The sequence below is a fragment of the Micromys minutus genome (assembly GCF_963924665.1).
Source record: "Micromys minutus genome assembly, chromosome: 31".
NCBI lineage: Eukaryota > Metazoa > Chordata > Mammalia > Rodentia > Muridae > Micromys > Micromys minutus.
In genome coordinates, this window is record NC_137966.1 from 22,762,027 (window position 1) to 22,774,287 (window position 12,261).

The 12,261-nt window shown below is 51.3% G+C and overlaps 1 protein-coding gene across 1 annotated transcript in view; it reads right to left on the bottom strand.

Moving 5' to 3' along the window:
• The window catches only part of GRIN2A (glutamate ionotropic receptor NMDA type subunit 2A), a gene marked incomplete at both ends in the record, with an annotated part of 384,572 nt that extends 379,969 nt beyond the window's left edge, over positions 1-4,603 (bottom strand). The window contains one exon of the mRNA XM_080908094.1: positions 4,190-4,603. Within this exon, the coding sequence (XP_080764220.1) occupies positions 4,190-4,603 (414 nt within the window). The remainder of the gene's footprint in view (positions 1-4,189) is intronic.
• Positions 4,604-12,261: the final 7,658 nt, after the last annotated feature.

The window sequence follows — 12,261 nt, forward strand, 5'->3', positions numbered from 1 at the left end:
TTATAATTTGAAATATAAATATATACAAAAGTAGACATGTAATAAACATTTATTTAATTATAAAATGCAGCTATAAAAAGCTAGTAAAATTGTTTTAGCTGTGATAAAATATCTGAGCTTAACATCTAAATAAAAACACAATATGTTTTGCCATACTGTTTAATCAAGCATATGGCTGACTTGTTCTACTCTTGTGACTCCTTTATTGAGGAAGAGCATCATGGTGGCAGGGACATGTGAAATCAGAACTGCTCACATTAGGGCAGCCAGTTAAGAGAGCAAGAAAATGAGTCTATCTCAAATTAAAGCCTCAAACTGTTACAAATACAGTAATCTGCTTCATCCAACTCGGCCATTCTACCTAAATGTTCAGAGAGCTATGGGTGGATCAATTAAAAATAGTTTATTTTTGAGGGTAGAATAGTATATGAGAGCTGGATAAATGGAAAGATAAATAAATAAATTTTTATCCTCTGTACTCCATAGTCATTGTAATCATTACTTACCTACACCAGTACTGAGGGACCCTTTCCATACATGGTTCTAATTGGTAAATAAAGATGGTAGCAGATTATTGTTGGGCAGGAAGGACAGAGGTGAGACTGTTAGGATTCTCAGGTTTGTGACAAGGAGAAGGAAGAGAAGGAGATTCTCCATGCTGTCATGAGGAGGAAAGGAGAGAATTGATTTCTGGGAAGAGTGTCGTACAGAAAGACATGGATGCCTTCTGATGGAGCTGGGTGAGTGCAGTCCAGAGTATGGCCCAGCTGGGCATCCTTTAGGGTGTAGTACAACCAAGATAGAACATGGAGTTTAGTAGCTAATAACTCAGGATTAGTGGGAAGTGGATTAACTGCTTAAACTGTATGGAGGTTAGAACGTAGCCCAACTATTGAGCAGTATAAGGCATATTAAAATCCAAAGGCTATGTGTGTCTTTTATTTGGGAACATAAATAATTGAGGCAGGTAGCAAATCTGTCATCAGGATTTATATTAATTTATTTAATTAAACACTCTTTGTTCTTTTGCCTCCAAAATGAAGATTTCACTGGAAGAAGGCACAGGTATAGCAAGAAAATATAGTCAAGGTTCATTTCAGTAAGCACAAGATTAAAAGCAGAAATTTCTTGTTCTGTGCTACATGTATTTCATGCTTATGATAACTAGTGGGATTTTAATACCAATATAAATCTTGTTCGAGGATGAGGGAGACTGAGAGAAAGGTCAAAGGTGACATTTGCCTGAAGTCTTGAGCCTGTATGTGTGTATGCACAAATATTCTCGTGTGTGTGTGTGTGTGTGTGTGTGTGTGTGTGTGTGTGTGTGAATGAGAAAGAGAAAGATCCTTTTATCTGATAAATCACACTGTCAAATGAAAGGAACATAGGTGTAACTGGGGGACATTACCCAACTGGAGTCCCCTTATCAAGTCTTTTCCGTCTGGGGAAGTTGAGACTTTCTGGTCACAGTACTGTCAGCACACCTAAGAGAGGCCATTTTAGACAACATCCCATGACTAGTTCCATGAGGCTAAATAAAGTCCACTGAACCTTAAGCAGTAACACAAACAGGTGGTAAAGAGGCAGGGCAACCATATGTATTCCTAATGAAGGAATGACTGCTTCTTTCCTTTTTAAACACACCCAGGTTTCTCCAAATACCACCCCCAAACCCACTCCTCCCGTACCACCCACCCCTCCTCTACATGAGACCCAGCACATGCCCAGTGGCGTCTCTGCCCACTCGAGTGACCTCCTGCCGTCTTGACTCATCTCCCTCCATGTCTAACACAATCTGAGCTGTGGAAATCTCTCCTCGGCGGACTCTGGAAAGTCCCGGTTCAGTGCGGTGTGAGGCCAGACCCTGTGGGGCTGGAACAACAGACACTTCTATCCTCTTTTCTTTCCTGCTATCTGATCTCTCTCGGGTCTTGTCTTCTCCAGAAATGTCCTCATGCATTATCCTCTTGCCAGTGCCTGGTCCCTTTCTTTATCTTGAGAATCTGCAGTGACAGCTGGCTTGTCAGAGACCACGACCTTATGAGTCAAAGTAACAAGGAGTACTCACACTGGGGCCGGGTGAATCGGGAGAGACCCTTCCCAACATACTTGCCCTCTCATAGTCAGAAGAAAGATCCAGAAAGCTACACAATCCTCTCAACCTCAAACCACATTTCCAGGTCACGTGGGAGCAGAATTCTCTGATGACTGTCACTGCGTAGCCTGGGCTGCCCTGGAACTCAGAGATCTGTCTCCCGAATGCCAGGTCAAAGGTGTGCACTTTTCACCTTGCCTTTTCTTTACATGCCCTGCTGGACCTATTCTTTTTTTTTTTTTTTTTTTTAAGATTTATTTATTTGCTTCATGTATGTGAGTACACTGTAGCTGTGTTCAGACTCATCTGATTCATTACAGATGCTTGTGAGCCACCATGTGGTTGCTGGGAATTGAACTCAGGACCTCTGGAAGAGCGGTCAATGCTCTTAACCACTGAGCCATCTCTCCAGCCCGGACCTATTCGTTTTATGTGCTGCTTCTCCTGTCAAAACCTTTCGGATGGAAGGTCAGTAATGATATGTCTGTCTCACTATCTGGTCCCTTCCCCCTCTACTAAATGGGAATTGCCATTCTCCCTCTTGGTGCCTCTTGAGAAGGGCGGTCTACTCTCAACTGTATTATATGTATATATGTAATAAAACTAATGTCCTGCTCCTCTTAAATAATGAGTAATAATGTTAAAGGTTAGGTTTGATTTTGCTGGATCACAGCTTGAGACAGATAAACAAGTCTCTATTTCCATCACCCACTGTGTGGGCTTGGGGAAGTCTTCTAACAGCCGTGTACTTCGGCCACTCTGTCTAAGAGTGTCAAGGTGTTCTAGTAATTCTAAAGCCCTACACAGTTATGACATGGCCAGTACACTGCAAGCAGAGGCCAGCCATCCGCTGCTTTCATACCAGAGAAGGAGCCCTCCAAAACAGAGAGCGGGCCGCAACCTCCTATGAAGATCCTGCTACACATGGGCTGTTTGGAATCAATGTTTAATCAGATACTGAATCGGCAGTGTGTTTTCACTGCCTGTGCCACAGGAGACCCAGGAGATGCTTTCGAGAGCACTGTCGGGAGCACTGAGAAGAGCTGAAGGTCATCTGATGAACAGCAGGGAACAAGACAGACAAGAGGGAAGCTGTGACAAACGTCCACCCATCCCTCCAGTGTTAGCCTGCTACCTAAGACACACTCTCCAAGGTCTCCAGCTGCCAGCATGAAACACAAGTACCCCCAGCCTTCCTGGGGCTTCTGTGGGGTTGTGGCACACTAACTCAGTAGCTCCTGATATCTCCCCCTCCTCCTTTCTCCCTCGCAATGTTCTTCCCTCCCTTGACTTCAGCATAATTCCTAACATTCCACTCAGCCTTCAAACCTCTAAACCGGTGCTCCAAAGAAAGCCAAGAAAGTCAGACACATTTTCTCTCATTTCTGAAATTCAACTTCCATACCAAGTTTCATCTTCCAGAACCTTCCATTTGAAAAATCTTTGGAAGCCCTGTAGTGAAGTTGCCAGCCCACATAAGAGCTACAGAAGGAAACCTCCAGGCTCTCCAACACTCTGGGCCGGGAGTTACTTCCCAGCACACACTCCTACACCCAAGAGGCAGAGTTTCGCCCACACGCCTCTAGCCCTAGGTTCTCAGGCTCTTACCTCCATTCCGGCAAGTCTAGGTCAGCACAAATTTGTCCCCTTTTTCGTTTTTCTAAAAACCTCAATACCCATCCTTAGGGTTTGTTTGTTTGTTTGTTTGTTTGTTTGTTTTAGTAGTACCAAAAGAGAGAAAATTAGAGATTCTGGTAAGCCTGACAGTGTAGGAATACAGCCATCTTGACCCGAGTGTTCCCATACTTGGCCTTTCAGCTACTTGAAAACATCCGAACATTCCATCACTACCCCTGTCCTACTTTTGTGTTTTCTGGGCTCACCCTGGAACACCAAGGTGTTTCTTAGTACTCCATTTTCACATCCAAAAGCAAAAGGCATTTCCATCATGTGTGGGCCAGAGAGACACTTAACTTGCTTTCCTGTTGAGCAGATGCTTAGGGCACGCTCCCCCCCACCCCCCGCCCCATGATGGCTGCCATTTGTAAAACCATCCCTCCAGGACCCTGGCAGTCTATCGCTTCCTGGCCTTACCTTGTCAGCCATGATCATAGATGCTCCCCCATGAATGCCCAAGATGGGGATGAAAGTCTGTGAGGAGATAAAATCCAGCATCTGGGCCACAGCCTCCTGGTCCGTGTCATCTCCAAACACCAAACCGTGGATGCGCGCCCCGGACATGAGGTCGCACACATGCGTGATGAGGCTCTTAGGGTCAGTGCGGTTCATCAGTAACGCCACCACGTTCACATCCAGGGGCAAGCCGGTTGCCTGCTCCGGGCCCCACAGATTTCGAAGTTCACGTTCTGTCACGTCGTGGCTGTGACCCAGCAGCACCGCAATGTTTAGCGCTGGAGGACCCTTCTCCGCCGCCGCGTTCTGCGCCGGACCGCGCCAGACCAGAAGGGCCGGCAATACCAGCAAGGTCCAGTAGCCCAGTCTGCCCATGGTCGCCACTTAGGGTCCCTGTAAGGTGGAGAGGCAGGTGGAGGTCAGGTGACAGGGTAGACTGCCCTGGCACCTGCTCTGAGAGTCAAGGGTGAAACCCGACCCCAGCACCGGCTGCTTTGACACTCACTGGAGTACTCGTCGCTGATACAATCCACATTCCTCGACCCGTGCCCAGCTCCATGTATCACTCCAATCAGAGCTATTTCGCCATCCCTGTCCCCAAACCCATCCTGGCATCCTCACTCCTCTCTTGCCTCCAGCCGCCTCCCTCAATCTCAGCTGGGTCCAAATTTCACATAAGATTTTCCAGATTTGGTGCAGACCACAGCTCCTAGGCTCCCAGAGACCCATGAACCCCACCACCACCCACAAACAACGCCTAGACCAAGCCTTCTCTGTAACCCCTTCTCCGCAAGTGCGTGTACCAAGTTTCGACCCCGCCCCCTGCTCAGGGCAGCGAACTCCGGACTAGCTCCAGCGTGAGAGGCGGCGCCTGCATACCGCAGCCTGAGTCTGAAGTGAGCCTAGAGGGTTAACTGACCCCACCCCCTGGGAGCTCGCCCAGTGCGCCACAGACGTCGCTCATTTAGTGGCACCCACCGGCTGCAGATCCCGCGCCTCCCACGCAGGGAATATACAATAAGCACTAGAAAGTGTGAATGTTCTCTGTGACCCCAGACTCTCAGGTGCCTGGAGGAACTTGAGGCCCGACTCCCCATCACTACCTTGCTAGGAGAGGCCATGATCCGCTCTGTGGCAAGCCGCCCAGGACCCGCCCCCTACACACGGGTACACACAGGCAACATACAATCTCTCACACCGTGTGAAATGAAGAATTCTGGAGAGTAGGAGCGCCGCCTCTCACCCCCACCCCAACACCCCGCAAGTGGGCCAGCGCGTGGGAGCTGGCAAAGAACGTGCGGGGGTGGGGGTAGGCTTCCAAAAAGCTCTCAGATGGACGAGGAATGCACACCCCCTCCCCAGCCTTTCCACTGCAGACCCTGGAGCCAAATCTTAGATGCACGTGGGCAGTGGGTTGCACACGCTAACAGACACGCGCGCTTTTTTGCGCACATCCCCAGGCCGCCGTAGATGCCCACGGCCAGATGGAGCCTTCAGACGTCCTCAGGCGATGTGCACATAAGCACTGTGCCAGGTGAACAACAGTGCTTGTCTGAAAATGCCTGCACAGTCGTGCACGCGTGTACGAGCGCGCGCCCCTCTGCCAGGTTGTTGCACCGAGGGGGAAGTTGGGGCAAACTCCAGCCTTGGCATTTTAGGGTGAGCAAGGTGGAGTGCAGGGCCGCAGCGCCACCTGGTGCTCCTCCAACGCCTCGCCATTGGGCTCTCCCTCTCCAGCTTTCTCTCCCTTGCTCTTTTCCCCCCATCTCCCTATTGAACCCTCTTCTTTCTCTTCACCGGTTGAGCCTATATCCTCCCAGGCCCGGGAAGCCCGTATCACCAACCAGGACGTACCTGTAGCCGGAGAAGGTGGAGGATGCAATGGGGCGTGCTGCGCGCACGAGCATCTCGGCCGCCTCAGCAGCCACCAGGTTTAGCGGGTTCCCGCATGCTGCGGCCCCCGCGCGCTCCCCTGGCTGTCCCGCGCTGTCCGCATCACCCCCACGGGGGGCGGCTATCCCAGCCGGAGGCTCTGCAGCAGGGCTCTAACCCGGGCGGAAGAGAGATGGAGAGGCAGGGTCAGCCCACCAGTGCGGGGGAAGGTGGCGGGGGGGGGGTGCAGTCTGCAGTGCTCTCAGCCCCTTATGCACCCTGGGGGCTCGACCAGAGAGGGAGCTGGAGCTTGGTGCCTACGACACCCTCGGTGCGGGTCTTCAGTTCCTGTGGCTGATAACCAGAGCTCCTCTCAGGGACGCACCGGAGAGTGGAAGCCCCAGGTTGGCCACCCACGAGAAGCTTAGTGGGAACCTCCACCCTCACCCCCTACCACCACCGCGACTCCGGCTACTGAGAGTTGTGCTACCAGGAGCTGCTGGGGGGGGGGGGGTGAGGGCAGGAAAGGAGGGGGCGCTGGCTGAGTTTGCGACGAGCCGGGAGGAGAAGAGGGGGAGGGAAGGACGCGGGCTCCCGCGGTCCCGGATCCCCGAGGGAGGTGTGATCACTCCCACGTAGCGACCCTCTTGTGCGTCCTGCCGCCCCCTCCTATACATACCTCCCCCCACCAGCTTCTCACAGGGCCCTCCCAGGCTCAGTGTCCCGCGCCAGCACTCACCGCAGCCTCTCTCCACATAGTTCTCAGCAGTGGCCACCCCTGGTCATCTCCAGGGCTGATTGCTGCCGCCGCGACTCTCAGAGCTCACCCGGCCCCATGCTCAGGCGCAGCACCCCAGGAGCCTCTCTCCTAGAGCTCTGGCTCAGCTTTCCGCTCCACTCCGGACAGCAGCTGCGGGGTCCTCTGAGCGCGCCTGGACACCCTCTCCGCAGTCTTCTCCTGCTTGGCGTGCGTGAGAGTGTGAGTGTGTGTGTGTGTGTGTGTGTGTGTGTGTGTGTGTGAGTGAGTGAGTGTGGGAGCGCGCGCGCGTGTGGCCGGGGATCCCCGCGGTCCCTGGCGGAGAGGGGCGCGGGCAGAGGACCGCAGCTCCCTCCGGGCCCTTCGCTGCGGGAATAGCACCGCGCTGGGCGTTCGGTTCCTCACTTGGTCAGCGGGAGCCCAGGAGAGTGCCTAGCCACCGCGTTTTACAGCACTGGAGAAGCCAGGATCCTGGGGCGCGCTTCTGCTGCGGTCGCCTAGGAGGATAGAGGAAAGCAGAGGCACCCAGCACACCAACTTAGGACTTGTTCTCCGCCAGCGAGACGCAACGCAGCAACCCCCGCGCAATCCGACGTTGTTTGGAGTTCTGGTCCGCCTGCAGCCGCCTACCCCGGAGGCCGGCCGAGGCAGACCCCGCAATCCCTAGGTGGCGACGCGAAGCGTGGCCACCCTCTTCTAGAGCGCACGGCGGCAGCGGGAACAAGGCCGACCTAGGTGTCTGGCTGGCGATGGGGGGGAGCCTGCGGTGGCGCGCAACCTTGGTGCTGAAACCACGCTCTCCTCCCGCTCCCGGGCGTCTGGTGCTGCTGAAGAATCAATTATTCAGATCTCTGCTACGGATTCCTCCTTCTCCAGTGCCTGGCGCTGAGTGCAGCAATCCCTGTTCCACGCAAGGCACGCCGACACGCACACACCCGCCCAGGATGCTTCTCTCAATGCCTCACCATCCTGGTATGGGAACCCACTCTGATGTCAGGGAGCCAGGAGCTTAAAATCAAAAACATACATACTCTCTTCACGCACAGACGCGCGTGCGCGCGCGCGCGGAGATATACACACACACACACACACACACAGAGACAGAGAGAGAGAGAGAGAGAGAGAGAGAGAGACGCGCGCCCATAGACACACATACACACTTGCTGCTTTCTTCTCTAAGTTGTTCCAGACAAAACGTATTCCTGTGGTTGCCACTTCTAAGTCACCAGAAGGGATAAGCCAAGAGCCTGGGGCTACCTGGATATGAAAGCTGACTGGCTGCAGTTCTAGCGCCACAGCGTGAGGCTTCTTGTTAGCTGTCTACATTTGACCTCTGTATGGTCACCTGAATCCCAAGCACTTGTCTGCCCTTCTTCTCCCCCACTTGATGCCTAAGGTCACCTGAATGTTTATGCCCCAAATTCATATGCTAAAATCTTAAGTCCAAGGGAACAGTGCTAAGAGTACTGGCCTTCACAGTGACTAAGTGATAAGAATAGAATTGCGTTGGTATCTTTATAAAGGAAACCCCAGAGAGCTAGCCAGCTAACCAGCTCCTAGCCAAGCCAGAAGCTGCACCTAACAAACGCAGGATCTGCTCCATGTTGTTCAGAGAAGCAACTGTGAAAACTTCCTGTGATTCCCAAATTGAGTAGCCTTTGTTATTGTAGATCCACCAAACTCAGGAGTTACCATTCCCCTTTAATGACTGATAATCTGGAAAAGCAGGTGGGCAATAGCAGTCAAAAATTAAAATTAAATTAAATTTTAATTTTAAAATATGGGGCTGGAGAGATGGCTCAGAGGTTAGGAGCTCTGACTGCTCTTCCAGAGGTCCTGAGTTCAATTCCCAGCAACCACATGATGGCTCACAACCATTTGTAATGGGATCTGATGCCCTCTTCTGGTGTGTCTGAAGACAGCAACAGTGAACTCATATACATAAAAATAAATAAATCTTATAAAAAATAAAATAAAATAATGCATATTTCTCAGGGTTATTTTGCAGTAAAAAGACAGTGGTCAGAGATTTAACAAAACCTGGCACATAGTAGGTGCTCAGGGAATATAAATGAGAGCCCTCTAAAGTAACCCATCTGGAGGGATCTATATGGCTGCAGAAAGGAGCCCCTGGTTCTGGAGACACGTGGGTTTATTGTGGAGTTGGTGCTGTGTGTAGAATCCCTTGGGGTTTAACACAAAAGTAAACAAGGAGGTAGACAGAATCTGAAAGGTAAAGAATGTGGGAGGGGCACTGTAGTACAACAGGAGAGACCGGAGCAATGGTCCATTTCCTGAGGCTGTGGACAGGCCGGACTGAGCTGGTCTGAGCTGGACTGAGCTGGTCTGAGCTGGACTGAGCTGGGCTGAGCTGGACTGAGCTGGACTGAGCTGGGCTGAGCTGGGCTGAGCTGGGCTGAGCTGGACTGAGCTGGGCTGAGCTGGGCTGAGCTGGGCTGAGCTGGGATGAGCTGGGATGAGCTGGGATGAGCTGGACTTCTCTCTAGTGTGGATATCATGGTGGACTCTGACCTGGGAACTGGGGAAGTTAGACTGTCATAGTCCAGGTAAGTGCACACCTATAGCCCCAGCCTCTCAGGAGGGGCCTCTAAGCAATACAGTGAGAACAAGCAAAGGCCTGCAGCACAAGTCATAATGAACAAACGTGGTGGGAAAAGCAGGCCAAGCAGTGTGGCCACTGTGGGGACCGGGTGGGAATATCAAGTGCAGAGTTTCCTGGGCTGCAGGGTGAGTTCAAGGCCAGCCTGAGCAACTTACTGAAACCTTGCCTGGAATAAAAAGTGAAACCAGGGCTAGAGATGAGGCTCAGTGGCAGAAACTGTGACCTTGATTTCAAATGTCATATAGAAGTCCTGCCCCTTCTGATAGCTGACTACAAATGGAATTCACTAGTCACTGCCTTGTTCGCTTGATTGTTCTCTAATGAAAACCGATGGCTCAGAGTATCACCCACCTCGCTCGTGTGCAGATCACTTTTTTCTTCTCTTTACTTTTAAAAAGATTTGTTTATGGGGAGAGGGTGTCACATGCCGTGGCATGCAGAGGTCACAGAGCAATTTTCGGAAGTCATTTGCTCCTCCCACTTTACTAAGGCAGGGTCTGTCTTATACTGTGCTGCTGTAGATTTTAGCCTACCTGGTGGCCACGCTTCCAGGGGACAGTCGCACCTGCCTGCCATCCCACAGTAAAAGTATTAGCATTCCAGATTCATAGCCGCACCTCTGGCTTTTTACATTGGTTCCAAGGACAGAGCTTGGGCTGTCAGGTTTGTAGGCTTGTGTGATTGTGTGGTTAGTACTTTTGCCCAGGAGACCATGTCTTTGGTCCCTGTTTATTTGTGATAACTCGATTGCTAGCTTTCTGTACAAATAAACACATTTTGTGCCCAGTCCTCAGCAGGCAGATATGAGCTGTAGACTTTGGGGCTTTTAAAATTAGCATTCTGGGCTAGAGTGATGCCTCAGCCTCTTGCAGAAGACAGGGGTTCAGTTCCTGGCACCTCACAATCACATGTAACACCAGCTCCACAGGATCTAATGCCCTCTTCTGGCCTCCATGGGCATTGCATTCAGGAACACAAATCCACAACCAATATACACATAAAGTAAAATTAAGACAATCATTTGAAAAATAGTCATACTTACGGTCACCATCAGAATTCCAGATGTGGGGCCAAGCACCGATATTTTTTGTTTGTGTTTTATTTTGTTTAGGTTTGTTTGGGTTTGCTTTTGGTTTTTGGGATGGAATCTCACATATCCCAAGCTGGTCTAGAACCTACTGATATATTTGAGGATGACCTTGAACTTCTGACCTTCCTACTCATGCCTCTCAAGGGTTCATATTACATATGTGCCACCACATCCCGTTTTTATGTAAGGCTAGGGATCACACATGGGCTCTGTGCATGCTGGGAAAGCACTTGACCAGCTGAGCTTCATCTCAACGAGATTTTTATTGAATCTGATTTTTGTCATGCCATCCTTACACATACAACAGAGCACAGTGTGTTGTTGTGACACACGCTATTTCATGAGCTGATCAAATGAACTAACTGACATCCTCCTGTCCCTAACACTTCTTCATATTTGGAACCTTCGAGCTCCTGTCTTTCAGATCTTCATGAAGTAACAGGTTATTTTGGACTACCGTGCCCCCCCCCCCCACTTTATAGGTTCAGAATGTATTTTTCTACCCAAGTATGTCTGGATTCCCATTTACCCTCTTTACCACCCATCTTTCCCACCTCCTAACTAATCATGCAAAATTTTTGCCCTCTATGTATGGAAGAAAGTATGCAGTCACTGTCTTCTGTGTCTGGCTTATTTGATGAAATATGATGCCCTCCAGTCTCCTCCATTTGGCTGCAAATGACCAAAGTTTATCCTTCTTTGTGGCCAAATACTGCTCTGCTGTGTGTTGGTACCTCAGTGTCTTTCTGGCCACTGATGGACTTCTGGGTTGACGACACATCTTAGCAATTGTGAACAGCGGTTTGGGAAGTTGGAGTTCAGTCTGGGATGATCCTGGTGATATCCTTACATGTTCCTCTCTCATATATCAGTGCTAGCCCAGAACTGGTTTTTACTTGTTAACCAGAGGGATGGCGTCCGACTTGCAAAAGGTTGAATTAAATATGCCATCCCTTGTAAATACAGGAAGGTGACAATTATCCAAAGAAATGGTCTGTCTAAAGCCACAAAAGGTGACATTCCTTGGAGATGGGTGTCTCACCAGTGCAAGAGATGCCTTGGGTCAGGCACTGAAACTCCTCCACACACACTTGACACAGTTATGGACCCTGTGCTGCACTGCGAAGCTAGCTCACTCCAAGCTTAAAAGCCAAGTCAGATTCTGATGGAAGACAGGCTGCCTTCACAGGAGCTGGGAACGATGAGGAGAGGAGAGGAGAGGAGAGGAGAGGAGAGGAGAGGAGAGGAGAGGAGAGGGGAGGGGAGGGGAGGGGAGGGGAGGGGAGGGGAGGGGAGGGGAGGGGAGGGGAGGGGAGGGGAGGGGAGGAAAGGGGAGGGGAGGGGAGGGGGGGAGGAGAGGGGAGGAGAGGGGAGGGAAAGAGAGGAGAGGAGAGGAGAGGGGAGGGGAGGGGAGGGGAGAGGAGAGGAGAGGAGAGGAGAGGAGAGGACAGGGGAGGGGAGGGGAAGAGAGGAAAGCAGAGGAGAGGACAGGGGAGGGGAGAGGAAGAGAGGAGAAGAGAGGAGAGGAGAGGACAGGGGAGGGGAAGGGAAGAGAGGAGAAGAGAGGAGAGGAGAGGACAGGGGAGGGGAGGGGAGGGGAAGAGAGGAGAGGAGAGGACAGGGGAGGGGAGGGGAGAGGAGAGGGGAGGGGAGGGGAGAGGGGAGGGGAGAGGAGAGGGGAGGGGAGGGGA